The 25497-nt window shown below is 36.7% G+C and overlaps 1 protein-coding gene across 1 annotated transcript; it reads left to right on the forward strand.

Annotated features, from left to right (window-relative positions):
• The first annotated feature begins 7886 nt into the window (after window positions 1–7886).
• Window positions 7887–12806, forward strand: LOC127084992 (citrate synthase, glyoxysomal). Its single transcript, XM_051025555.1, has 13 exons — window positions 7887–8345; window positions 8812–8992; window positions 9522–9607; window positions 9778–9882; window positions 10170–10232; window positions 10365–10474; window positions 10753–10872; window positions 10997–11072; window positions 11190–11263; window positions 11405–11525; window positions 11694–11791; window positions 11899–12022; window positions 12384–12806. Exons 1-13 carry the CDS (start codon window positions 8082–8084, stop codon window positions 12519–12521), a joined length of 1560 nt encoding a protein of 519 aa, XP_050881512.1. The 5' UTR covers window positions 7887–8081; the 3' UTR covers window positions 12522–12806.
• The last annotated feature ends 12691 nt before the right edge of the window (window positions 12807–25497 follow it).

Raw genomic sequence — 25497 nt, forward strand, 5'->3', positions numbered from 1 at the left:
ATTTAGGGTTTTCAAGATGTCCAAGCCCAGCTGGGTGCTTCTATAAAAAGGGACTTGGAAAACCTGTTTGAACACACAACCAAGACTGAGAGAAATATAGAGAGAGAGCTAGGGTTTGTGTCTGTTTAGTCGTAAGACTTGTAGGTCATTCAAGTCATCCATTGATGATTGAATTGGACTGATTTGTGGTTGTAACTTGTCACTCTAAAGCTGTTAAGCAAGAGTGTGTGTCCACTTGATCAAAGCTGTGAAGCAAGATCAAGTGTGTGTCTTCTTGATCAAAGTTGTGAAGCAAGATCAAGAGTGTGTCTTCTTGATTGAAACTGTGAAGTAAAATCAAGAGTTTGTAATTGAAAAGTATTTTCTTTTCACAAGGGATTGTTGTTTAAAATCACGGGTGTGTGATTGTAAGGGAAGTGAGTGGGTTCTCATATCTAAGAGTGCTTAGGTAGAAGTTGCACGGGTAGAGATTAGGTGAGTAAGACTGTAACTTGTTGAAGTGTACGGATAGTCTTTGAACTAATTCTATTTTAGTGAATTTCCTTCCTGGCTTGGTAGCCCCCAGACGTAGGTGAGTTGCACCGAACTGGGTTAACAATTGCTTGTGTTATTTGCTTTACCATTCTATTTTTGTTTATCCATTGTTTATAACCAGATATCAGTGTCATGATATTACCTTCGACATCTTATATCTGATACCATAATTTCAACTCTTGAAGGAATAAAGGTCCAGTGCACATATTACCAATTTGGCAAGATGACTTGAACTGTCATGCTCGCTAGGCGAGCAGAGTGGGTCGCCTAGCGAGGCTGAACTGTCATGCTCGCTAGGCGAGCAAATCCTTCGCTAGGCGAAGCAGACGCATTTTGAAAATAAAAAGAATATAACAGACTTGGGCCTCTCTCATTTGAGCCCACAAAGCCACGAAAATCAGGTTATAAATTCTAAAAGTTCAGTGGAGAAACCCTAGAGAGAAAAAGGGATAGAAGAGCTAACAGAATTCAGAGCAGCCTCCAGACACTGAAAAATTCACTCGGACTCTGAGACTTTTCACTCTGACTCACACACTTTTTCACTTCCATCCCATATAAACCCTAAGATCGCTTTGCAAATGGCACAGGGCAATTTAATTTCATCTGATCTCTCCAATCAGGTTTGCCCTATTCCCATTACTTTACGCCTTCAATTTGAAATTTCTAAATGTATGAGGCATTTGGGCTTAGATGCGTAAAATAATGCCTTGAATGTTTAATCACTTCGTTTCTGAGATGGATACCATAGGGTTTGGGATTATGGAAATCAGACTGTTATCAAGGAAGAATCCAAAACCCGCAGGTACTCGCTAGTACCTCGCTAGGCGAGCATGTAGCGAAGCTTCGCTAGCACCTCGCTAAGCGAAGCAGTATCGAGCGTGACAGTAATTGATTTTTTCTGTTTGCTCTAATCTATTTTGTGTTTGTCATGGCATGTTTTCTCCTGATCCCATCCTGTTTCTCTAACCTGTTTGTTGAGTTTTTGTGAGGGCTCACATGACTTTTGCAGAGATAGCTTGCTTGGTATTCCCCTTTATTTGTGGGATACCATTTGGAGATTTATTCTGGTTGCTTTGCTGACTTGCTTTCTTTGATGATGCTAGCTTGAGGGACCTCTGGGTTTCTTATCTCTTGAGTTGTTGTTACTTCGGATCTTTATCCGTGTGGTAGATCTCTTGATCCCTTTTACATCTTTTCAACATTTTTGCCGCTTTCTTAGCTGGAAGACTTCGATATGAGGCAATGTTTTTGTGTGTTTACTTTTGTGCCCAAAGACCTCCGATAGGAGGCACCAGTGCTAAAGACCTCCATGAAGAGGCAATTGACGGATAAAAGGGATTAGTAGTCAATCCCCCGTTATTCAGTATGTCGTTCTTTATGCTCGCACTACGTGTCGATGCTTCAGAACAAAAGCCCAAAATCTTTTGTCCGGTCAGTCAGTGGAGAGGGTTCCACCTTTCTGAATCCCCACTTTTTGTCATGAGCTCACCCTGTCCAGGGTTGAGAGCTATGAGGTCTTATCCTCATTACCCTTTTGATCTGCTCACCCTGACGTTCAATGTCAGTGGTTAAGAGCCCTTTTGATTACCCTTCCATGGCTTGTTTATCGAGGTTGATATGACCCCTCTTGACTAAAGCCCTACCCATGTATGTTTGAACCCCCTTGTTGGTGTGTTTATTTTATGCTATATGTTTGTGTGATGTGATCGTCTCCCCATTAGGATTGCTAGGCTTCGTATAGTCTCTCGTCTGTATGTCAATTAAGGTAGCACTGTTCCTTCGTCTAGGACTTCCTTTTTGCATGAGCATTCCTAAAACACAAACAAACTCATTGATTTTTATTCTCCTAAGAACACGTTAACTCCTTCTACTACAGGCGAGTAAGTCTCCAAAGGTCGAGCATCCGGTAGATTGCGTAGTAACGTCGTTCACCAAAAAAACACAAAACAAACAAATAGGTTAGCCGAACTACGTTTTGCTCTGATTCTCATTCCAGATGAGATACGTAGGCATAAGACGCGACGTCTTACCGAGCACACTAACCCTTAACCCATAGGTAGCCGAGCTACGAAGACTCTGATTCTCATATTCAGATGAGATACGTATGCAATGGATGCGACATCCGTGCGAGTCATTTTCTTTTGACCCCTCTTTTAGTAAATAGTACATCAGATAAACTCACACTCTTTAGATAAGAACAACAAAAGTGGATCCCGTAGAGTACTACGGATGCGTAGGGGTGCTAATACCTTCCCTTCGCATAATTGACTCCCGAACCCAAGATTTGGTTGCGAGACCTTGTCTTTTCCTTTCCTTTTTTCCAGGATTACTTCGAGCGTTTCCTTTCCCTCCTTTGGGATAAATAACACACGATGGCGACTCTTCTGTCATTTCTTTTCTTCGCCGGTTGTTTTTTTTCGCACTGATTTTTCAGGTTGCGACACTATGGAGGCACCAATTTGAATGGCGACCCCTCTTAAAGGTTGTACATGGTCGCCAATTCAAGTGGAGTCACCATGCAAGCACAACTTTTCATGCTCCTATCCATTTGCCTATAAATACATCCACTCCATCAACACTTCTTCCACACCACCACTCTCACTACTTCTACAATACTTCTTCTACAAGTTCATCTGCAACAACTTCTTGTAGTTTCATTTACACCAACCCCCCGACAAAATATCTATCCTCACAATGGGCGAATCACATAGAGGAACGGTTGCAAACATCGCAACATATGTAAGTTTTTTCTTTTGTTAACTTTTTATCTTTCATCTTCACCAACCCCCTTTTATTTTAACATACCAACTTAGTCAAGTTTTCTGTTCTTTATTTTATAGGATGTATTAAGGTTCCGGACTCGGGTCCACGAATATGTCCATATGGACCCGATGATTCAACCTTATGTTGAACTCGCCATTTTTGGTCATATTACAAGATTTTGTCTTGGTTTGTAGATAACAAATTCATTCTAGCTTTATGCGAAAGATGGAGACCATAGACACACACATTTTGGTTCCAACCGGTGAGTGTACCGTGACGTTAGAAGACATCTACATGCTTTTGGGACTGCGCATTGAAGGTAAGGTTGTTAATGGTAAAGCCAACTATGCAAATTCAATTTGCATGGATCTCCTGGAGACTGATTTGTTAGATGATAATGCAAGAGGTCAAGGTATACTACTTTCACGCCTTAAGTCGTACTATAATAGTTTATACTTAGATGAGCATTCTACCGAAGATGCTCGAATAATAAAAACTAAGTGTTACATTATGCTGTTAATTGGCTCGTTTTTATTTCCCGAAGGTAGTGGTTCTAGCATGCATATTATATATTTACCTTTACTTAGACATGTAGATAGAATAGGAAGTTACAGTTAGGGATCTGCTTGTCTAGCCTATCTCTATAGCTCCTTGTGCAAAAAATCACACAAAGACACATCTACATTTTTTGGATGTGATATTTTGCTACAAGCATGGGGTTGGTCAAGACTACCATCCCTAGCACCCGTTAACAACAACCCTTTCACATTTCCGCATGCACAAAAGTAAGTTGTTTAAATTGCTATATCTTTAGTTACTTCTTTAAAGATTATTCTCTCTAACTAATATTTTTTTACTTTTTCGTGTAGATGGTCTGCACGTGGTATGAGTTACAACAGATGTCCAAGACACTGTATTACTCAGTATCGCAACCTGTTGGATCACCTTCGACCGACAAACGTAAGGAAAATAACTTAATAATTTCGTTATATTTTGTTAACTTCTTCTACCTAGATTATAATCCCATCTTCTTTCACATTTCAGTTCATTTGGCGTCCATACCTTAATTTGGATCATGACCATGAGGTCAACGCTGAAGACGCGGCCATATGGACTGCATGCACACCTATAATACGGTTCACAACTATGAAGATGCACAACGGTGATTGTGTGAAGCTGCAGTTCGCTATGCCCCAAAACATCCCAGATCCCCCAGCTAGCCTAGGAGAATGGCATCTGCGCAAAGTTAACGACCAATGGAACTTCAATCCATGGCAAAGCTTTGCAAGATCAGAGTGTCGCAAATGGAAGCACCGTCATGACCATGTGTTAACTGACGCAGTCATGCCAACTGAAGAAAAACCAAGTCGTACTTATATGGCTTGGTACAGATCGGTTGCTTTTCAGTTCATCGCCAAGGATATGTACTTGTACGACCCACGCCAGATGACTTACACACCAGACACCTCAACATCAAACCCCCAACAACAGTGTCAGACCGGATACACACAACCCCCTGTCTGTCAAACGTTCCATTCAACCAACACACAAACATATAACCAAAACATACCATACACCCAACCCCAATACCAAGAGCATACCCCATACCACCACCAACAAATTGACCATCAACCTGAGACTCAACATCGCTTCGCATCCACCCCATCACCCTACCAAAGTCGCCTAAGCCAGAACACCCAACGATCATTCAACACCAACCACCCCTCCTCCTACCATAGCCAAGCAGCCCAAACCTCACAAAACCAAAACATCCAACAACCCTATCTCTACCAAACACCCCAACAACCTTTCCAACCTTTCCTCGACGCATCGTTCACACCCATGTCTCCCTTCAACCATCCCGGTCGCCCATCAATGAGTCAACCACAACCCAACTTCTCTGGCATGGGTCATGAGCTTAGCTACGGCGGTACACCATCGATGCATACTAAAGAATATGCCGACTTGTATGACTACCTCAATAGGCCTTCTCCTGTAGTTGGAAGTGACGCTCCTAGCCCCTCAGATGCTCAAACACCGGTACCGAATCATCAACGTGGGTTAGGGCCACGAGTTAGGGTAGCTAGAGGATGTGGAACCGGAGGGCGGTTAGGTGATCCCGGTCATCACCATTAGGTTTCTTTGTGTAAGCGACAAATTTTATTAATATCAATTGGTCATATATCAAGTTTATCTATCACGTATACCATTTACCAAAAAAAAATCATTTTACACTAAGGCTCCAATTGAATTGGCGCCTTCTCTTAAGTACAACATAGGGGCGCCAACCCAATTGGCTAGGGCATCTGCCCTAGCTAATCCAATTGGCGCCTCCATTCAAGTATTTAAGAGGAGACACCAATTAAATTGGCGCCTCCATTCAAGTATTTAAGAGGAGGCACCAATTCAATTGGCGCCTCCTCCTAAAAGTGGGGTAGTTTGGGATTTTTTTTGAAACCAGGGGTATTTTGGGATTTTCCTTGAAAAAGTGGGTTATTTTTATAAAAAATTCTATTATCTTTAAATAATATTTTTACCTTTATGGTGCAGATGATCAGCACGTGGTATGAGTTATAACAGATGTCCTAGACATTGTATTACCCAGTATCGCAATCTCTTGGATCACCTTCGACCGACAGATGTATGGCCATTAACTTAATTATTTCGTAATAATTTGTTAATTTCTTCTACCAAATTTATAATCTAACATATGTTCACATTTCAGTTCATTTGGCGTCCATATCTAAATTTGGATCATGACCATGAAATCAACGAACAAGACACAACCGTTTGGACTGCATGCACACCGATCATAAGATTCACCACTATGGAGATGCATAATAATGATCGTGTTAAATTGCAGTTCGGTATGCTTTAACACATCCCAGATCCCCGGCAAACCTATGAGAGTGGCATCTACGCAAAATTAACGACTAATGGAACTTTAACCCATGGCAAAGCTTCGCTAGATCTAAGTATCGCAAATGAAAGTACCGCCATGACCATGTCTTAACTGACGTTGTGATGCCAACCGAAGAAAAACCAAGTCGTAATTATATGGCTTGGTACAGATCGGTTGGATTTGAGTTCATCGCCGAGGATATGTACCTATACGATCCACGTCAGACAACTTACACACCACCAGAAGGCTCAACATCTAACCCCTAACAACATTGCCAGACCGGTTACTCAAAACCCCTAATCCATCAAAATTTTCGATCCACAAACACACAAACCTACAATTCTAACATGCCAAACACCCAACCATAATACCAAGAGCATACCCCGTACCACCACCACTAACTAGATCACATCAAGACATCCAACATCACTTTGCACCCAATACATCACCCTATCATAATCGCCTTAGCCAAAACACTCAACGATCATTTAACATCAACCGTCCCTCCCCCTACTATAGCCAAGAAGGCCAACATCTCAAAACCAAAACCTTCAACAACTATATGGCTACCAAACACCATAATAATCATTTCAACATTTCCTTGATGCATCATTCACACCAATGTCTCCCTTCAATCGTCTCGATCGCCCTCCAATAACTCAAACACAACCAAACTACTCTGGCATGGGTCATGAACTCAGCTATGGCGATACCCCTTCGATGCATACACAAGACTACGCTGATTTGTCTGACTATCTGAGGCAATCTCCTGCAGTTGGTGGTGATGTTCTTGGCCCATCAGATACTCAAACACCTGGGGTGAATCATCAACGTGGGTTAGGACCACGAGTTCGGGTAGCTAGGGGATGTGGGACTGGAGGTCGGTTAGATGATCCCGGTCATCAACATTAGTCTTTTTTGTGTAAACGAGTATTAATATTAATATGAATTGGTTCGATTTCGACTTTATCTATCATGTACAATATTTTAAAAAAAAATTACAAAACACACAGGTGTCAGACCAATTGGCGTCTCCTTTAAAGCTTAACACATAGGCACCAATTGGATTGACAACACAAGAAGCACTAACCAATCCAATTGGCATCTTCTCTCTAAGTTTAAGAACAGACACCAATTGATCTGATGCATCCTCTTCAAAGTGGGATAGATTGATTTTTTTTAAAAAACATAATTATTTTAAATTAAAAAAAACACGAATATTTAGATAAAAAATTCATACATTCCTTACTCCTTAGAATTATAAAATATAATTAACTAACCTATTGTAAACATTAAACTTAGGACTAAATAATACATTTGACCCTATTTACATATACTATTAATTATGGATTGTTTTGTTAGATAAAAAATTATGATTTGTTTTGTTCAATCTCTTAATATAGAAATTTTATTTATTTTTAATTAATCTTTAAGAATGCAATAATTAACTTTTTATATAGAATTTTTAAAATAAATTTCCTATTTTAAGAAATAAAATTTTAAAATTTTAAAAGGAATACTAATAATTTTGACATATTTTCATTATTTACTTTCTCATTTAGATATATTTGATTTGGACATTTGTTATAAACTCTACTAGTATATTTTAAATGATTTAGATGGATATGGTGTAAGTGTACCGTACGTAACACCAATATATTATGCTGAGAATTTGTAATAAAACACGTGAGTCTTACTTCAACTCCAATTTCCAATTAACACCATTCCAACAACATTCTAATCCCAATACTAATTATAATTAATCTCAACTAATTAACACTAATCCGATCCCTTTTTTTCGAATCCATTCAAACACAACAAAAAATCAAACACAACACAGACACAAACACAATCACTAACACAACCATCGTATCATCGTACAATGTCAACGACAACGAGTACAACGGAATCGCGAGTGCACGACGCTGCACGGAACCGTTTGGCTACGCTCACAGCTCACTTGCTTCCGTCTTCCACAACCACCGCCGAGGGACTTGTCCAGCCTCACCATCTTTCTGCTTCGTCCGGGATCTCTCCGCCGTCGAATGTTAAAGGGACTCTCACCGTTGTTGATGAACGTACCGGGAAGAAGTATAGTATTGAGGTCTCTCCTGATGGGACTGTCAAAGCCAATGATTTCAAGAAGGTGATGATGACTGGCTCGTGATCTATTGCATATTGCTGATTAACTGTTTGTTTGTTTGTCTGTTAGAGCATGAGAAATTTGTGCTGTGTTGATAAATTTTCAATTGTGGATTTGTGATTTGTTGGATTGGGTCTTGTTCAATTTTGCTCCTTTCTGTTTCATTTTATTGTATGATTTTGTTTAACTTACAATAAGAAACTTAAGATGTATATGATGAAATCATAGGTCGGTTGATTCGTAGCGGTAAGAATTATCTATTAATCTTTATGCATCTCAAATATTTTCATATTCATGTCAAAATTTACAGAGATGATCTATATATAATATGAATTTTTAATCCAACTGTAAGTTTTATTAAATATGTATTTGGTAAAACCATTGAGCAGTATAACACTATTCAATGTAATTTGATTTTTCCTCTTATTCATTTGTTATGTTATGTGGTTTTCTAATTTTTGGTTTACAGATATCAACTGGGAAGAATGATAAGGGACTCAAGCTTTATGACCCTGGATATTTAAACACTGCTCCTGTGCGTTCCACAATTTCTTATATTGATGGTGATGAGGGAATCCTTAGATATAGAGGATACCCCATTGAGGAGTTGGCTGAGAAAAGTACCTTTCCGGAAGTGGCATATCTCATATGTGAGTAGTTTTCAGAAAAAACTTCCAAGTGTATGAAACTTTTATGCAGGGTCAGAGAGTTAATATAAAGGAAATTGTTAATACTCATGTTAATTTTGTAAATTTTTGAGCTGCAAAATCATTTATTGATGTTTTATGATCAAATATTTTTAGTTAGTATTTTGTAGAAAGAGAAGCACATAATAATAACATTAAGACTGGACATTTGAGACATCAAGTTTGCCCATTTTTCATCATGTATTGTAACAAGTAAGCGTTTACTACTTTAAATTGGTTATACTCAATTATCAAGTGAAAAATATTGAGGCTGAAACTCCCAAGTATAATATGATTATTATAATCATCCGTTAATATATTTTGGGAACAAATATTTTTGACCTAAACATGGCCCTGATTTTACAGTCTTTGTTCATGATATGTGGATCAATATTTATTTTCCCACCATGGACTAGCTTAAATGCAAATTTTAAGGTTAGATAAGACTAAGGTTTATGTTTGTCTTTGAGGTTTTCTAACTCTGTCTTTTTAGTGTATGGAAACTTGCCTTCTGCACGTCAGTTACAAGATTGGGAGTTTGCTATATCTCAACATTCAGCTGTACCACAAGGAGTTTTGGTGAGCTTTTCTGTTATCAGATAACTTTGTTATTTCATCTAACTGTGATTAATGTTATGTAGCTCTATTGCTTAGCAGAATTTGAACAAACCACTATTTTCCACGATCGGCAATTGATAATGTTGGTTTCTTTTATCTAACTCAGTGGTTGAATAACATTTGTTTTGTAGGACCTCATACAATCAATGCCTCAAGATGCACATCCTATGGGTGTTCTTGTTAACGCTCTAAGTGCTTTATCTGTTTACCATCCTGATGCAAATCCTGCTCTCAGAGTAAGTAACATAAACTGCTATCAAGATAAAGTAACTCATCTTTCGTGCTGCTCAGCATTGATTCAATTGTATAATGATAACATAATGTGGAATTCTGCATACCCTATTTTTCCAATTTCTGCATTTGGACAATATTCTAGTTCATGTTTATTTTGACTTGTGTGGATAATTACATGTGGGTACTGAGCAGAACTTTCTTTCTTATTGGGATTCAACATTTTTTCATGTTATATTATTTGATTCACATTTTATCTTTATTTTAAATATTTTATTTTATTTTAACGTAGGGTCTTGATATCTACAACTCAAAGCAAGTAAGAGACAAACAAATAGTGCGGATTATTGGAAAGGTTTGCTATTCAATTCTAGGAATTCCTTAATCTTCTTCTGTCATTCAATTATTCTGAGTGCTTCTTGCACTGTTTAAACACAACCTTCTGAACTTTTATGCAATATTCATTCAATTCTATGATTATTTGCAGATAACAACAATTGCTGCTGCGATTAATCTTAGACTCGCAGGAAGGCCACCTGTGCTTCCATCCAACAAACTGTCTTACACAGAGAACTTCCTTTACATGCTTGATTCTCTGTATGTATTTTCAAAAGTAACATGATATACTTACTAAAAAAACAAAGTTTATGATTCAATATTGGATGGTTGGATGGTAACAGAATACTTTTTGATTTTGTTGAAATATTGTAATTGATTGTTACAATTTTGTCAAATAGTGGAGCTATAGTGCTGTACCATAGCAGGATTTGAAGAAATTACTAGTGTTCCACGATCCGCTATATATTTGTATTCAGTTTCAAGTATTTTTATCAGCGGAGTCTAACTCATTAATTCTCCACTATACATGTTTTCAGTGGCAATCCCTCATATAAACCAAATCCTCGTCTAACTCGTGCACTGGACATCATCTTCATCCTGCATGCTGAGCATGAAATGAATTGCTCTACATCTACTGTACGTCACCTTGCATCAAGGTAGATGTCTCACTACTGTGCTGCTAATAAGCCATACCGAGTCGGAAACAGTTTGGTGTGAATAGCAATTTTCTAAGAAAAATAAAGCCGCCTGTTATATGTTTAACTATAATCTTATTTGCAGTGGTGTTGATGTATACACTGCTATTGCTGGTGGTGTTGGAGCTCTATATGGACCTCTTCATGGTGGAGCTAATGAGGTAGTATAAATGGTTCAAGCCATGATTAATTTTTTCTATTGCATATTTAAATGCGGAAAATAAGCCAAAGCAGAATACTCATGTGTGACAATACTAATTTGCCCTTTGATTATACAGGCCGTCCTCAAAATGCTGAGTGAAATCGGAAATGTTGATAATATTCCAGAGTTCATTGAGGGTGTTAAAGCAAGGTTTATATTACCTTTTACATCTTCTGGGTCTTGTGTTTTTCCAATCTATAAAGAATGCTGATGTGCTGATGGTTTTCTCTGTTTTGTCCTGCGTTTTTATGTAGTTTTCTTTAATATTATTGTTTGTTGTTTTTTCTCTAGGAAACGAAAGATGAGTGGTTTTGGACATCGTGTGTACAAAAACTATGATCCTAGAGCAAAGGTCTTAAAGAAATTGACAGAGGAAGTGTTTTCCATTGTTGGCCGGGATCCTCTGATAGAGGTGCTTATCCATTTTGTGTTCAATATCAAAACACATTTTTGACTTTTTTCTTCTACATGTATTTTTCTCTAGACTTATCAATAATTCGCTGATTCGTAAAATATCGACTCGGTTCAATTTATTAAGTTTAGAATTGAAATATTTATATGGCGTTATTTGATTATGTAGGTTGCTGTTGCCTTGGAGAAGGTTGCTCTTTCTGATGAGTATTTTATCAAGAGGAAGCTATATCCAAATGTTGACTTCTACTCTGGATTAATATATAGGTAAGTCTATTACTACATCTTGTTTTCTAACTCGACAGTGTAAGATATGTCACTCCTCCCAAAATATTTGAATAAGATTGATCTGATGGGTTTATGCAAAATCTCAGGGCTATGGGATTTCCACCCGAATTTTTCACTATTTTATTTGCTATCCCTCGTATGGCTGGATACTTATCACATTGGCGGGAGTCCTTGGATGATCCTGATACAAAGATTATGAGACCTCAACAGGTTATTTCTTTTCGTTATATTATATCTCTTTAGCACCGACACATCTAAAAAAAGTGTGTCAGTGTCCCTGTTGGTCCGACACCGACACTTGTGACTACGTTCAATTTATTCATTTTTAAAAATTATTACTAGTGGCAACATGTCAGTGTCAGTTTCCTTCCTTCATAGGTTATGATCTCTTCTATTTTGAAAATATTGGCATGATCATTATTGGCTGATCTGTGCTGATATGCCTGTATCTGCTATGTACCATCTCTGTATCATGGAAAATGATTTGCTAACTTTACCGATTTGAGGCTGAATTATATCATCCTTAAAGTAATGGAAAACTTACATTAACCTAATCTATTTTGTGTTCTAGGTATATGTTGGAGAATGGCTGCGACATTATGCACCAAGCAAAGAAAGAACTGTGTCAACTGACAGTAACACCGACAAGCTTGGTCAGTTATCTGTATCGAATGCGTCAAAGAGGCGACTAGCTGGATCTGGGATTTAAGTCTACAGACGCTACTTGAACTTACAAGCGAATTTTCAAGAGATAATGAATAATAATGAATAAAGTAAATGTTACTATTTATTTCCTTGCATACAAATCAAATTATCTGTATCTGTTGCTTAATTTATTTTGCTATAGCTAGGAAGTGGCAAAAATTTCCTGAAGTAAGTATGTCACTGCATAAATAATAATATAAGCTTATGTCTTTCAACTATGCAAGTAGTGCATGTAATTTTTATGGTTGGAACTTAACATTTATGAAAATAAGCAAAACTAATATTTGTTTGTTTGTGTGTAAGAGGAGATAAATTTGTTTCTGATTGTTGATTAATACTTCAATAGTAAAATATGCTTCCTGAATCAATAAAATATGTGTAAGAGAGAGATAAATTTGTTTTTAAGGAGCTCTCAAATTTTTGGAATAGTGAATTTGCTCATGATATTTACAGGTGCAGGCATGAGTTTTAAGGTGAACTTTTTTCTAATTGATAAATTATACAAATTAATTTGCAAGTTTTCATTCTAAATCTCAATGGCACTTTTTGATGCATCTGAAACATTAAGTGTCCTTTGTACTAAAATGTAAAACCTAAGTTTTTTTTTTTGATTTTAAAGGGATATGAGCTGTTGAAAATAAAAATAAAAAATGAAAAACAATATTCAAATTATTAAATTCGAATTCTTTTTTAATAACTTCTCTTCTAATCTTACTAGGTCTTCCTCTTCTTTTAATTGTTTGACTTCTAGGATAGAAACATTTTTTTTTGAACTTATATTCCATATTCTCCGTCTTACTTCTATTTTGGTGAAAATCATGTGTTTCTAAAGTTCGTCTCCAATCTATCATTTAAATTCTCCTTTGACTCTCCAAATAGGGCTATATCATCTATATGCAAAAACATGCATCTCGGTGTTGACTCTTGAATGTGTTCCATGAGTACATCTAAATTAAGGTAAAAAGATAGAGGCTTAGGGTTAAACTTTGATGCAAATCTACTGTAATGGAGGAAATCGTCTGTATCTCCACCTTGTGTTTGCACGCTAGTCGATACCCCTTCATACATATCTTGAATAACTCAAATATATGTAATTTCAACCCCTTTTTACTCTAGGGCTTTTCAGAAAATTTCTCTAGGCACTCTATCATATTGATAATCCACTTTTTGAGTGTTATTATTATCCCTTTTCATTTCTATTTATGTAATGAATTTAATGATTATTTGTTAAGTTTTTGTGTTTTTAGCTTATCTTGCTTGGAGCACAATAGATGCTCCTTTTGTAGTTTTCATGTGTTTGTTATTGAATTTCAAGGCAGTTTAAGGCAATGTCATGCATGACTTGTCTAGACAGAGTCTAGAAGAGAGAGCTGAAAGGAAAATTAAAATTTTGTTGAAGTTCATAAGAAGATAACAGCCAAGAGCATAAGGAATGCATATTTCTAGGGCTTGCGTGACAGATTTGTGCTTAGAAAAAATATCAAATCAAATGTATAAGGTTAATTGCACAAGAAGACAAAGAAACAGTACAGTGGGGACCACCACTGCAAAGCGCGCTCCCTGCACACAGACACAACACCACCTGAACCTCTGCACCACTTGCTGCAGTAGCCTGTGTTGGACGTTTGTCTCCCACCACTATTTGTGCCTGATTTCTTGTTCACGAAGAATGGAGGAAAAAGTGGAATATGCTGATTTGAAATATGGGCTAAACCTTGTTTGCATCAAAAGCCCATGATCTGAGGCCTCCCATATTTCACATCCACACTTGTGCTTATAAAAGCTGACCGTAGGAATTAAAGAAGAGAGTCTGAGTTCCACACACACGCCAAAAAAGAAGTTTAGTAGTCTTAGTAGTAATTTAAGAATATTTAGTGCAAGGTTTTGTGAGAAAAGAGAGAGTTCTTCTTCTCACTCATTCTTGTACTCATTGCTGAGAGCTGGCGTGATTGGAGTATTCACTTGCTGTTTATCCAACACAAGAGATCTCCAAGTTATTAATAGGTTGTCATTTCTTTTAAATCTTTTGTTTAAGTGTGTTCCCTATCAATTTCAGTTCGGTCATTTGTACTAAGCTCACCATGAGTTAAACCTTTGTTTGTTGAGCAATGTGAAGTTAATATAATGTTGCCTTTATGTTTAAAATGATGTGATGTTAGTATCTTATTTTGTTATGTGTTTTTATTCTATAAATATATTTCTTTGAACGATCAACTTGGAAAAAGATAAAAGCTTGTTGTTGTGAGAGATCCAACAACAAGTAGATTTCATAACAAAAGTGGTTAAAATAAGTAGGATATAAATATTCACTTAATTAGCTTGCTTGGAGATAAGAAGCTATAACCATAAAGGATTTTCAGAATATAAACTAGACGTATTTTAGGGTTATAAGTGAGACTTAGATATTTATTCTCTTGCCCTATTAATGCATGTTTTGATGTTGTAGAGATATACATAAAGATCACGTTCTGACCTTTTGAGGCACGACACTTATCATCATATATACATTTTGGTTGCTATGCATATTGATGGATCACAACTCAAAATTCACTCACTTGATTTAATCAAACCTTCACTTTAATTCATATAAGTCACGTGTTGTGGACAATCTAAACTTGTGTTTTCCAAATATTGTTTGCTACTCTGCTTGTGTTAATTTTATCGTCTCCACGGGGATTGGTGCGATATTACCGTGGTTCTACGGTTTAACTTATGTTTTAAGCAAGGGTTTTGAATGGTTTTTGATTGGTAAAAGTATTGTTCGCATGAAAATAAGTAACAACAGTAAAATATTTGGAAATTTTGACGTTTAAAAAGCATATCAAGACTATATTTCATCAACCTATTTTGTATGTATTTGATTAATCAAGCATGTGAGCTTCATTTATAACCAACATAACCACATATCGCTCATCTATACCGCTCATGTCTAAGACGATATTGTGAATTTTACCGTATTGTTTAATCGACGATGTCTCAACCTATTAAATAATACAAATAACATTAATGATCTGATGCAAAGTGAATATCAATGCCAAATCCATGTCTAGACTTTGGTTATTGATAGATTATAAACCTAGGTCAAGGCTTAAAGGATGTTTCTCGATAATGATTTAAATCACACATATAAAATAGAAACAAAGCTTATCATCTATATTGATCATAAAGTTGTTCACATACAAAAGATCAAAATAAACACATACTAGTTAGGTTAACTACCTCTAATCTTGATACAAAGTTTTTAGCTATACATCATTGTAGCTTGCTTCACAAGAAATAAAGTGAGATGGATGAGAATTCAAGTTGAATAATCGACAAAGGATGTGAATCCAGCTCCGATTAAATAAATGTGACTTCTTTTGCTTCAAACTGAGTTTTCTAGGGTGTTTGTGTGAAAAGAAATTGGATAATCATGAGAGAGTAGTTAAAAAAACAGCAAATGACCAATTTATAGAAAGTTTTGAATGTCTTGTCTTGCCCGGTGACCATGAGCTCGCCTGGCAAAAGTCTCCTTTTTGGCCCATCACCTGTCAGATTGCATCAAACCGTCTTAGTAAAAATATCTGGTCTCACCCGGAGAACTCAAATTCTCAAACCTTCGTCAGGCGACCATGACACGGTTTTGCTATCGGATTTTGCTTAATTCTTCTCGTTCGGAGCTCGCCACCTCTCGTCGGGCGAGCTCGCTTCTTTCTCGCTAACTCTCGTCGGGCGAACAAGGTGGTTTTCCACATCTTTGGGTTTGCTCCACTTTCTTGGTTTTGTGCCCTTTTTCTTTGGTTTCTTGACAATGTTCCTGCATACTAGCACACACATAAAGGATACCAAATCCACATGCAAATATTATGACATTTCACACAAACTTATGGATTTAAACAATAAAAAACGCAAAAGAGATCGAAAAATTCCAAGTTTTAATGATAAAATTTAGTCATGATTAGCATTCAACAAACTCTCCCCAGCTCAATTCTTTGTTTGTCCTCAAGCAAAGTATGCTTCTCATTAAAACATGAAGATTTGCTCTAGCATAAAATTAAACAAGAGAAAAATAAATGGTTCAAACTCAACAGATGAACGTGTATAAGTAATGCTCAACACTTCCTAGAATCAAATCATGACTAAGAATTAAGTTCTAAACACAAATATCATGCAAAGCATTCTCAAGCAACTAAATTCTCACACTTGGATCACTCTAACTCTCCTCTTTATAAAATGGATGAAGACTTTTGTGCATTTTGAAATACCCGGTACATTTACTCTCACTTGATAACATTGCTAACATCTTGATCAATTCATGCATTCACCCAAACAATCATATTATAAATCATGGAAGCATAGATCACTAAGGGCCTTTCAAGGTTGTATCTTGGATGGGTTTCACAACAAAGGGTCATATATGAGGTTTTTGAAACAAAGATGCCAGCTCAAAAAGAGCATTCACTAAACAAGTTCTATACAATTCACAACATTATTCACATATGTCTTTTGCTCTATTGATCCACCCTTTCAAACTTTCTTAGTATAATTATTTTTCATCTTTTCTTTCAACAAATCTCTCTTTTTCAATCCTTAACAACCTACCATTTCTTTCTTCTCCACGACTTGAATAAGTAACAAGGATTGGTGCGATATTACCACGGTTCTACGGTTTAACTTATGTTTTAAGCAAGGGTTTTGAATGGTTTTTGATTGGTAAAAGTATTGTTCGCATGAAAATAAGTAACAACAGTAAAATATTTGGAAATATTTGGAAATCGACAAAGGATGTGAGTCCAACTCTGGTTAAATAAATGTGACTTCTTTTGCTCGAAATTGAATTTTCTAGGGTTTTATGTGAAGAAGAATTGGGTAATCATGAGAGAGTAGTCAAAAAAATAACAAAATGACCTATTTATAGAAATTTGTGACTGTCATGTCTCTCCCGGCGGCCATGAGCTCTCCCGGAGAAAGTCACTATTTTGGCCCATTGTAAGATCCTAATTTTGACCCTAAGATCCCTCATGTTATCTCATAATTTGCATTGGATTTGAGATCACACCTTGGTATCCTCCTCACCCCTCATTCACTAGGTTTGTATTCGGAGAGATCACCCCTCATTCACTATGTCTATGTGTAGCTTTCTTTCTTTTGTAGGTGTGTATGTCCATCTGTATCCCCACCAAGTTCACAACTAGGTTTTGAGACCCTCAATACAAGAGATCAATCAAGGAAAGGTTCACAATGTTTCAAATCATCATATACGTATCCCCGTGTTCATTATTTGTCAATTTGATCAAGAATTCCTCAAAAGATTGAAGCTTGTTTGCCTTGGAAACCCTAATTCATCTAGGTATCTTGTGTGACTTCCTCAACAAGTTTCCTCATCAATTGGTCAAATATATTATGGGATACCTCATTATACATCATCTCAAGCATTTATTATTTTCCATAAGCCCCAAAGATCCCAAGAACTTCAAGTTTGCAAGTTGGTTCAAAGAGGCTGACTAGAGAAAGTGAACTGGTCAAAACTGGGGTTCCCTAGACCCTATCTCCTACAATTTTTTTCATATTAAAATTATTCCAAGATAAAAGTTAGTCTTTATGACATTCCAAACAACTTTCATGTTGATATCAAGAGCTAATTTTGCTTGTAAAGTCATTTTTATGGTGAAATATTATAGGTCATTTTATTTGTGCCCTAGATAGAAGGTCAACTTCCATAGACCATAAATTTCTCAATTTTTATCATATGAACGCCATATGAGTTTCATGATCAAATGCAAGATGTCTTATCCAAATTTTATTCTTTGATAAATATCCAATTCAACTTGAAAGTGCATGTGCCAAGAGGAATCATTGTAGGTCTTTTTGGGTCATCATCATTGAACAAGCATTTTTCCTCAACTTCTAATATCCATTACTCCCTCATGCAAAATCCAAATGGTGTCAAATGTTTGACCAAATTGAATAGGAGTGAAATAGATACAACTTTGGCGAAGAAACCATTTTCATTTGAATCTCATAACAAAAGCAATTCAAGGTGGAAGAAGTGGTCATTTGACTTTATACTTAGAAAATTTTCAACCATGTTTGATTTCTCCAACTTCCACCTTAAAATTGATCATGATACAAGATCCAAATAGAAACGTGTTCAATAACAAAGTTGTTCCCCTTAATGTCACCTTTCCAAAGAGTCTAAGATCATGACATTTGGATCAAAATTTAGGGACTTGCGCATGGTTCCTTTGCCTGGTTTGTTTTGGAAATTTTTGCACTCAAATGATAATTCACATTGCATGGCTTCATGATAGGACTTCAACATCATTTGCACACAAACTGTAATTGGATCACATCATTTTTTGGTCCTTGTTGCATGCCCATGCAACCATGCACATGAGTTTCTGTTTTTGACATTTTTTAGAATGGTGTGAAAATGAATGCAAGAGCCTATAAATACACTGCCTCATGCTCAGAATGAAGGACACCTTTCCTAAGCTTTGCTCCTGCAATCTTACCATATCCATTGTAGGATACTCTTGAAGGTTTTCATTTGAAAATCGAGTTTCAATTTCACTTCTATTTTGAATTTAAAACTCCAAGAGTCTAAGCCATTTGAGCTCTCATTTCATCTCATGCAAACAAGTAAAAGCAAGCCCAAGCCAATTGAAATCCAGATCGAGCTTCATCACTGCAAACATAAGGTGATTTTTAGGAAACTTTCTCTTTTCGATTCTCTCTCAATTCTCTATCATTTCCATTATTTTTTGGTTGGCTTAAGTTCTACCAATGTAGGAAAAAAGATTGAGTTGCTCTGGGGCCAAATCGAAACAACTCAGATCATGCATCTCAAACTTCAAATCCACGCATCTTTCAATATACTTGGAATTGGTAGAAATTAAGGACAAATTCGAGCTCCTGAGCATTTTCCTTTAAATTAGTATACTCACTTTTCATTTTCATGGAGGTTGGTGGTGGACCAGTCCGGTGAGGTCCACCGAAGAAGAAGACCAGAGCTAGGGCTCTGGTGGTGTGTTGACACCTTCATAACCATTTGATCATGCATCCACGTTTTAATCAGGTCCTTTGATTTGAATTATCATCTCTACGCATGCGTTGATTGAGGCGTTTGGTGGATAACGCGTGTTGGCCATCAAATCTGCCACCTCAATTAATGAGGGAGATCTGATGGCCCTTGTTTTTTCCAATTTTATTTTAATTTATGATTTTCTATTTAATCCATTTATTTTATTTTATTCATAGAAATTTCATTTTTAATCCAAAAAAATGGGACTTTTACCAAAAATCTTTATATATTTTCCTCTTCCATATTTTGAATTAAAATCGTTTTTTGGTTTCACTTTGGTATTTTTTATGAATTAAATGATATTTGACTTGTTTTTAAATATTTAAAACTACTTCTGACTTTCCAAAAATTATAATTTTTTTCTAAGGTCCTTTGACCTTGTTTGACCTAGGATAAATCCCTTGGCCATTTATTTGGTGATTTGAAGGGATTTGAGGTTTTGTCCATTTAAAAATGCATTTTAATTCATTTTAAAATTGATTTTCAATTGTTTAATTATTTAAAAATATTGTTGATCCATTTAATTGATCTTGTGATGTTTGACTTTCTGTTTGGCCTTGGCATAGTTTATTTAAATTTTGTTTGATCAATACTATTGGATTTAGGAGGTTGATGAAATCTACATTTCATCCCCCAAAATGAATGGATAGTATTGATCAGATGAAATTCCTCCTATGATCAATTTGGGTTTATATTTCCCCTACCCTCTTCATCTTCATCCCTATTCTTTCCCAATCCATCATTGACCAATGAATTATCTTCAAGTATAAATGCTAGTTGATTCATCAATGACCTTGTGTCAGATGAATCAATATGAGCCTAACTGAGATAGGTCTCTAGCATTTTTTTAGTGTGTGGTATGTTTTAAGAGCTTGGTTCTTTGTACCAAGTCTCTAACATGCATTAACACCAATATCTTTATTGCTCGACTTCAGATAGTTGTGACTTCTACATAAGTCCAATTAAGATTGCTTAACATTGAGCTAAATTTATCCTACAAGGCATATCATTCTAGTAAATGAGATTGTAGGTCTCCCATTATTCATGGAATTGTGTGAAAACTTGACCTTTTTTCCATTCATGAGAGCTAGTGGCATACTTGCTGATTTATCCAAGTTGGAGCCCTTCTCATGGATGATGTCTTGGTTCATGGATTCATACTTGTGAATGAATGGTTGAGTGTTCTGCAAAGAATGACTTAAACAATTAAAACTCTTCACTAACAATTGACTAACTTCTTATTAACACCGCTTTACTTTCAAGTCATTTACTTAATGCAATTTAAACTTCAACACCTTTATCATTCATTTCCATTTACATTTCATGCTAGATGTTTATGCTTCAGTCATTTTTACTTTGCTCACTTGAGCCATATCTTGTGATTTTATATATTTGTTTCCTTGTGATTTTTGTTCTGTTTGTGGTCTTAGGACCTTAAAATACTTAATAACTAAAAAAAAAACCTAAAAAATATGTTGGTGGACTGTTGGACTTGATATGAACTTTTGGACTTAGAAGTAAGTAATTTCCCTATGCAAAAGGGATTGGCCAATGCCACTATTCTGGGACTGAGATATCTTTGACAATGCCTTTCATCTGATACAAGCCTGGAGTGCTCCCGATTCATTTGTTACCTTGTCTCTATGTTTGATCATATGATGTTATTATTGTTTATGTCTGATGATTGTTCTGAGTTGATCAAGGAATATTTCATCTGATACATTGGAAGACATTGAAGACTGCTAGCTATTGGAATGCTTGTCTGGATATTATGGCTATCTTTACTTGATGTCTTGGTCTTCATATGGTCTGCTTGTATATTGTTTATACTTGTTACTTGCTAAAGTCCAAAGGAAAATGGGTTTCTATATGGAATTCTTGTCTGTTGGATTGCACCCCATTGGTCAGATCTTTTTAACTCTTAATTTTTAACTTTTATCTAGGATAGTCCCATAATCTCCTCCCAATTCTTTAATTTGAAAATCTCTTCCTCTTTTTAAAAATCCTCTTTGCTTGTGTTTCTTAACTCAGAGAAGTTTTAAAAATTAGAAACCTTGGCCTTATGCCATTGAATTTTCAAACTTTTGTTAAATCAAATTTATGAATGAACTTAACCATATTGACTTTAATTTCAAAAAAAGACAAAAAGAACTAACAAACCCTTTCAAATCTTTGGCCTTTTGTGCTTTTCTATGTTTAAACTTTTGTTAAAACCAATTCACCAACCTTTGAAATTTTTACCACGAACTACGGGGTTTTGATGTCTCGTTTTTATGTTGGTACGTAGGCATAAGTCGAAGGTCTTGTCAAACACAAAAATATAATTAATGAATTATTTTCTCGTCCCCCCACTCTATATTTTACCAAACATCATTTTGACGAAAACACTTTCACACAAAAAAGGGCTCCTTCGGAGTACCTAGGACACTTTGGATGCTAACACATTCCCTCTGTGTAACTAAACCCCTTACCTGTAATCTCTGACATTTTATTTGTTTTGATTTGAAAACTTCTTATCGTTGGGTTTTTTTTTCGTAATTTTCCATTTTCCTTTGGAAATAATAAAAGCGTGGTGGCGACTCTGGTTTTATTGATGTCAAGTTTATCCATAGCTTGATGGTCATGAATTTACCGCTACATAAATGAAGTGGCGACTTTGCTGGGGAGTAGTCCTCAGTGGGTTTAGCCTACTTTTTTATGTGTATATTTGTATATTTGATGTTTGTTTGTATATATTATTGTGTGATACTCTGTCTATTGTGCTTGGTGATCTCTGTGTGGTGAGATAAGTTCTAACCCGAACTTGAGTTCAATCTAAGATAGGAGGGTGGTATAGTCATGTTGGCTTTGAAGGATTAGTCTTGAAAGAGTTGACATGAGAATCCCCACTCAGTGGAGACCTCTTTGGAGTTATTGATGTCACACGAGTAAATCGTGGATATGAATTACTTTCTCTAATTTGGGGGTCTGAGAAGTTGGGGACTGTAGAACATTTAACCCAACTTGGCCTATTTAGGACATAGTGCGGAGACTGTTCAAGCGTATACTTGATAACAGTTGTTACACGATACTACACTCAGATGAGTTTCTCTTAAGAATACTATGGGTTGATGAGCCAGTCATCCTAACATATAGTATCCAATAGATGGGATCATGACTTTGGGAACTTTTTAGAATATGATCTATATGTTTTTATCCTTAGTACACTCCTTTGGGATTGTTCTTAACCCGACTCCATGCTCGTGACTCACAATAAACCCTTTGATTCTTGGTTGATGTGGTCAATCTCATCAATATCCATGGAACTTGGGTGTCGATAAGGTGAAAACCATAATCCACCAAAATGGATGATTGATCTTGATGATGGCTTGATCCATCCCTTGACCTTCGTTTGTGTTTGCCTTGTGTGTGATCCCTTGTGTGTGATTGTTGTATTCATGCATACATGCACATCATAACATTCATCACATAAAATAAATTTCAAGGGAACTAAGGTCTTGTTTGCAAATATTTTCAGACCATGGATTATGGGCGAAGGAACACTAAGAAGTACAGTTTCAGATGTCCTGATTTGAAGGAGCTAAGGATGTTGTCATCCTTTGTATTAGATACCTTGGACTTCAAGCAACATCGTGGGAAGCTCTTGTCTTTATTATCTACTGATGTGGTTGAAGGACTTCTGAGTGTTTTGGTTCAGTTCTATGACCCTCTTTATCAGGGTTTCACTTTTCCCGACAATCAGCTTGTGCCCATGTTGGAAGAGTATGTCCATCTCTTGGGTATGCCTGTATCCAACAAGGCACCTTTCAGTTGATTAGAGAGGATCTCGAGATCTCGTGTCATAGCCAAAGCTCTTCATTTGAATAAATCCGAGATTGATGCTAATATGGTGAAGAAAGGAGAGATTCTAGGGTTGACTTCTGAGTTTCTCATTGGTAGAGATACTGTTTTTGCTCAAGCCGGTAGCATGGACGCTTTTGAAGCCATATTTGGCTTGCTCATCTATGGACTGGCTTTGTTTCCTAACATTGATGATTTTGTTGGTGTTAACGCTATTATAATCTTTTTGATTGGGAATCCTTTTCTAACTCTGTTGGGTGACATGTATTTCTCTTTGCATTTAAGGAATTCCAAATATGGTGGGACTATTGTGTGATGTGTTCCTCTTCTGCACAAATGGTTTATTTTGGACTTGCCTCAAACGTCTGCCTTTCTTGGAGAACTGACAATGTCTATGGTGGTCCCAAAGACTTATATCTCTCACTAATGTTGATATTGTTTGGTATGATTCTGCATTGAGTAGCTTGGATATTATTGATAATTATGGTGAGTTCTCTAACGTGCCTCTTATTGGTACACAAGGAGGAATCAACTACAACCCTGCTTTGGCCAGTCATCGACTTGGGTTCCCCTTGAGAGATAAACCTAATAACGTTCAGTTAGAAGGTCTATTCTACCAGGAGGGTAAAGATTCCCAACTTTTGAATAGTAGGATGGTGCATGCTTGGCACAATGTGCATAGGAAAGGAAGATCCGAGATTCGTCCATGCAATTGTGTAGCTTTGGAAGCTTACACTATTTGGGTGAAGAAGAGAACTTTGGAGCTCAAGATGTCGTACGCTTGTGAGAGACCTATGTATGTGGTTGTGGTTGAGCCATCAACTCTCCTTAAACAGGATGTAGAGGAGTTGGAAGATGCATTTTCCAAGATGAAGCAAGAGAGAAGGACTTCTATGAAGAACGGTTTCATGCCTTGAATCGAAAGCATGAGGAGTTGCTACTTGAGTACAAAGACAAGGATGCACTTATTGAGATTCTTGAGGAGAGTGTAGTAAAGAGACAGAGAGAGCCAGAGGATTCATTTTCCTCCAGTATGCCTCAACCTTCCGGTGCTTAGAAGAAGATTGTTGATCAACTTGTCCTCGAGAAAGATCAGATGAAGAAGTCCTTTGAGTCAGAGATTCGGCACATCTGAAGGAAGAACACTCCCTTGTCCAGATCATCTGATGCAATTTCTAGGGATCCTTAGGATGATAGTTTCCTTTTTCTCTTGTATTTGTATTTGGGTTTCTGGAATTGTACTTAGTGTAATCCTTCCAATTTTATGAATAAAAAGAGATTTTTTGGTCAATTGAATTGCTATTATTAATTTTTACTACTAAATATTTGCAAATGAGACTTCATATGTTCCTTGAAATTAAAAACAATAAAAAAATTACATTTCATGCATCATTTGCATAACAAAATTCTTCCACCAGATGTCTTATCAGTTCTTTTTCTGTATATCAGCCAAGCTGACTCATCACTATAACACCCGAGCTAATCGTATGAGAAGAATGAAGCATCTTGAACAAGAGAATATAGAATTGAAGGATGAGATTTCCAGACCCACATACTTGATGGAGTCTGTGATCGTTGCTCAGAATCAACCATCTCCGCTTCCTGCAACTTATCCTCCTCAGAGGACTGTTATTTCAGAGATTTCTTCATCATATGTGCCTGTGGTTGCTAGCCAGTCTGTTCCTGCCATGCCTGTTGGGTTCCTGTGGGGGATGCCACCAAACTTTGTACTTAAAGGGTACGCGCCAACATTTGCTTATGTGCCGACATCTAGCCGGATCCTGTCTGTGCCTCCTCCTATTGTGCATACTCTACCTCGTGTCAAGGAAACCATTTACCACTCTGAGACGTCTGAAGGTCAAGATGTTTATGAAAAGATGGATGGGATGAAGGATTAGTTCCTTGAGCTGCGCAAGGAATTGAAGACCATAAGAGGAAAGGATTTATTTTGTAAGAGTGCTTCCGAGTTATGTTTAGTTCTCAATGTCAAGATTCCAGTGAAGTTCAAGGTCCCATACTTTGAAAAATATAAAGGGAATACTTGCCCTCTGAGTCATCTTATCATGTATGCTAGAAA

Source organism: Lathyrus oleraceus, chromosome 5, assembly GCF_024323335.1.
Source record: "Lathyrus oleraceus cultivar Zhongwan6 chromosome 5, CAAS_Psat_ZW6_1.0, whole genome shotgun sequence".
NCBI classification, from domain to species: domain Eukaryota; kingdom Viridiplantae; phylum Streptophyta; class Magnoliopsida; order Fabales; family Fabaceae; genus Lathyrus; species Lathyrus oleraceus.

Excerpts from the sequence above, each read along its gene's own strand:
- LOC127084992 (XM_051025555.1), top strand. The coding sequence starts at position 8,082 with ATGTCAACGACAACGAGTACAACGGAATCGCGAGTGCACGACGCTGCA. Across the intron at positions 8,346-8,811 it reads AAGCCAATGATTTCAAGAAG|ATATCAACTGGGAAGAATGA; the intron begins GTGATGATGACT and ends TTTGGTTTACAG. Across the intron at positions 8,993-9,521 it reads GGAAGTGGCATATCTCATAT|TGTATGGAAACTTGCCTTCT; the intron begins GTGAGTAGTTTT and ends CTGTCTTTTTAG.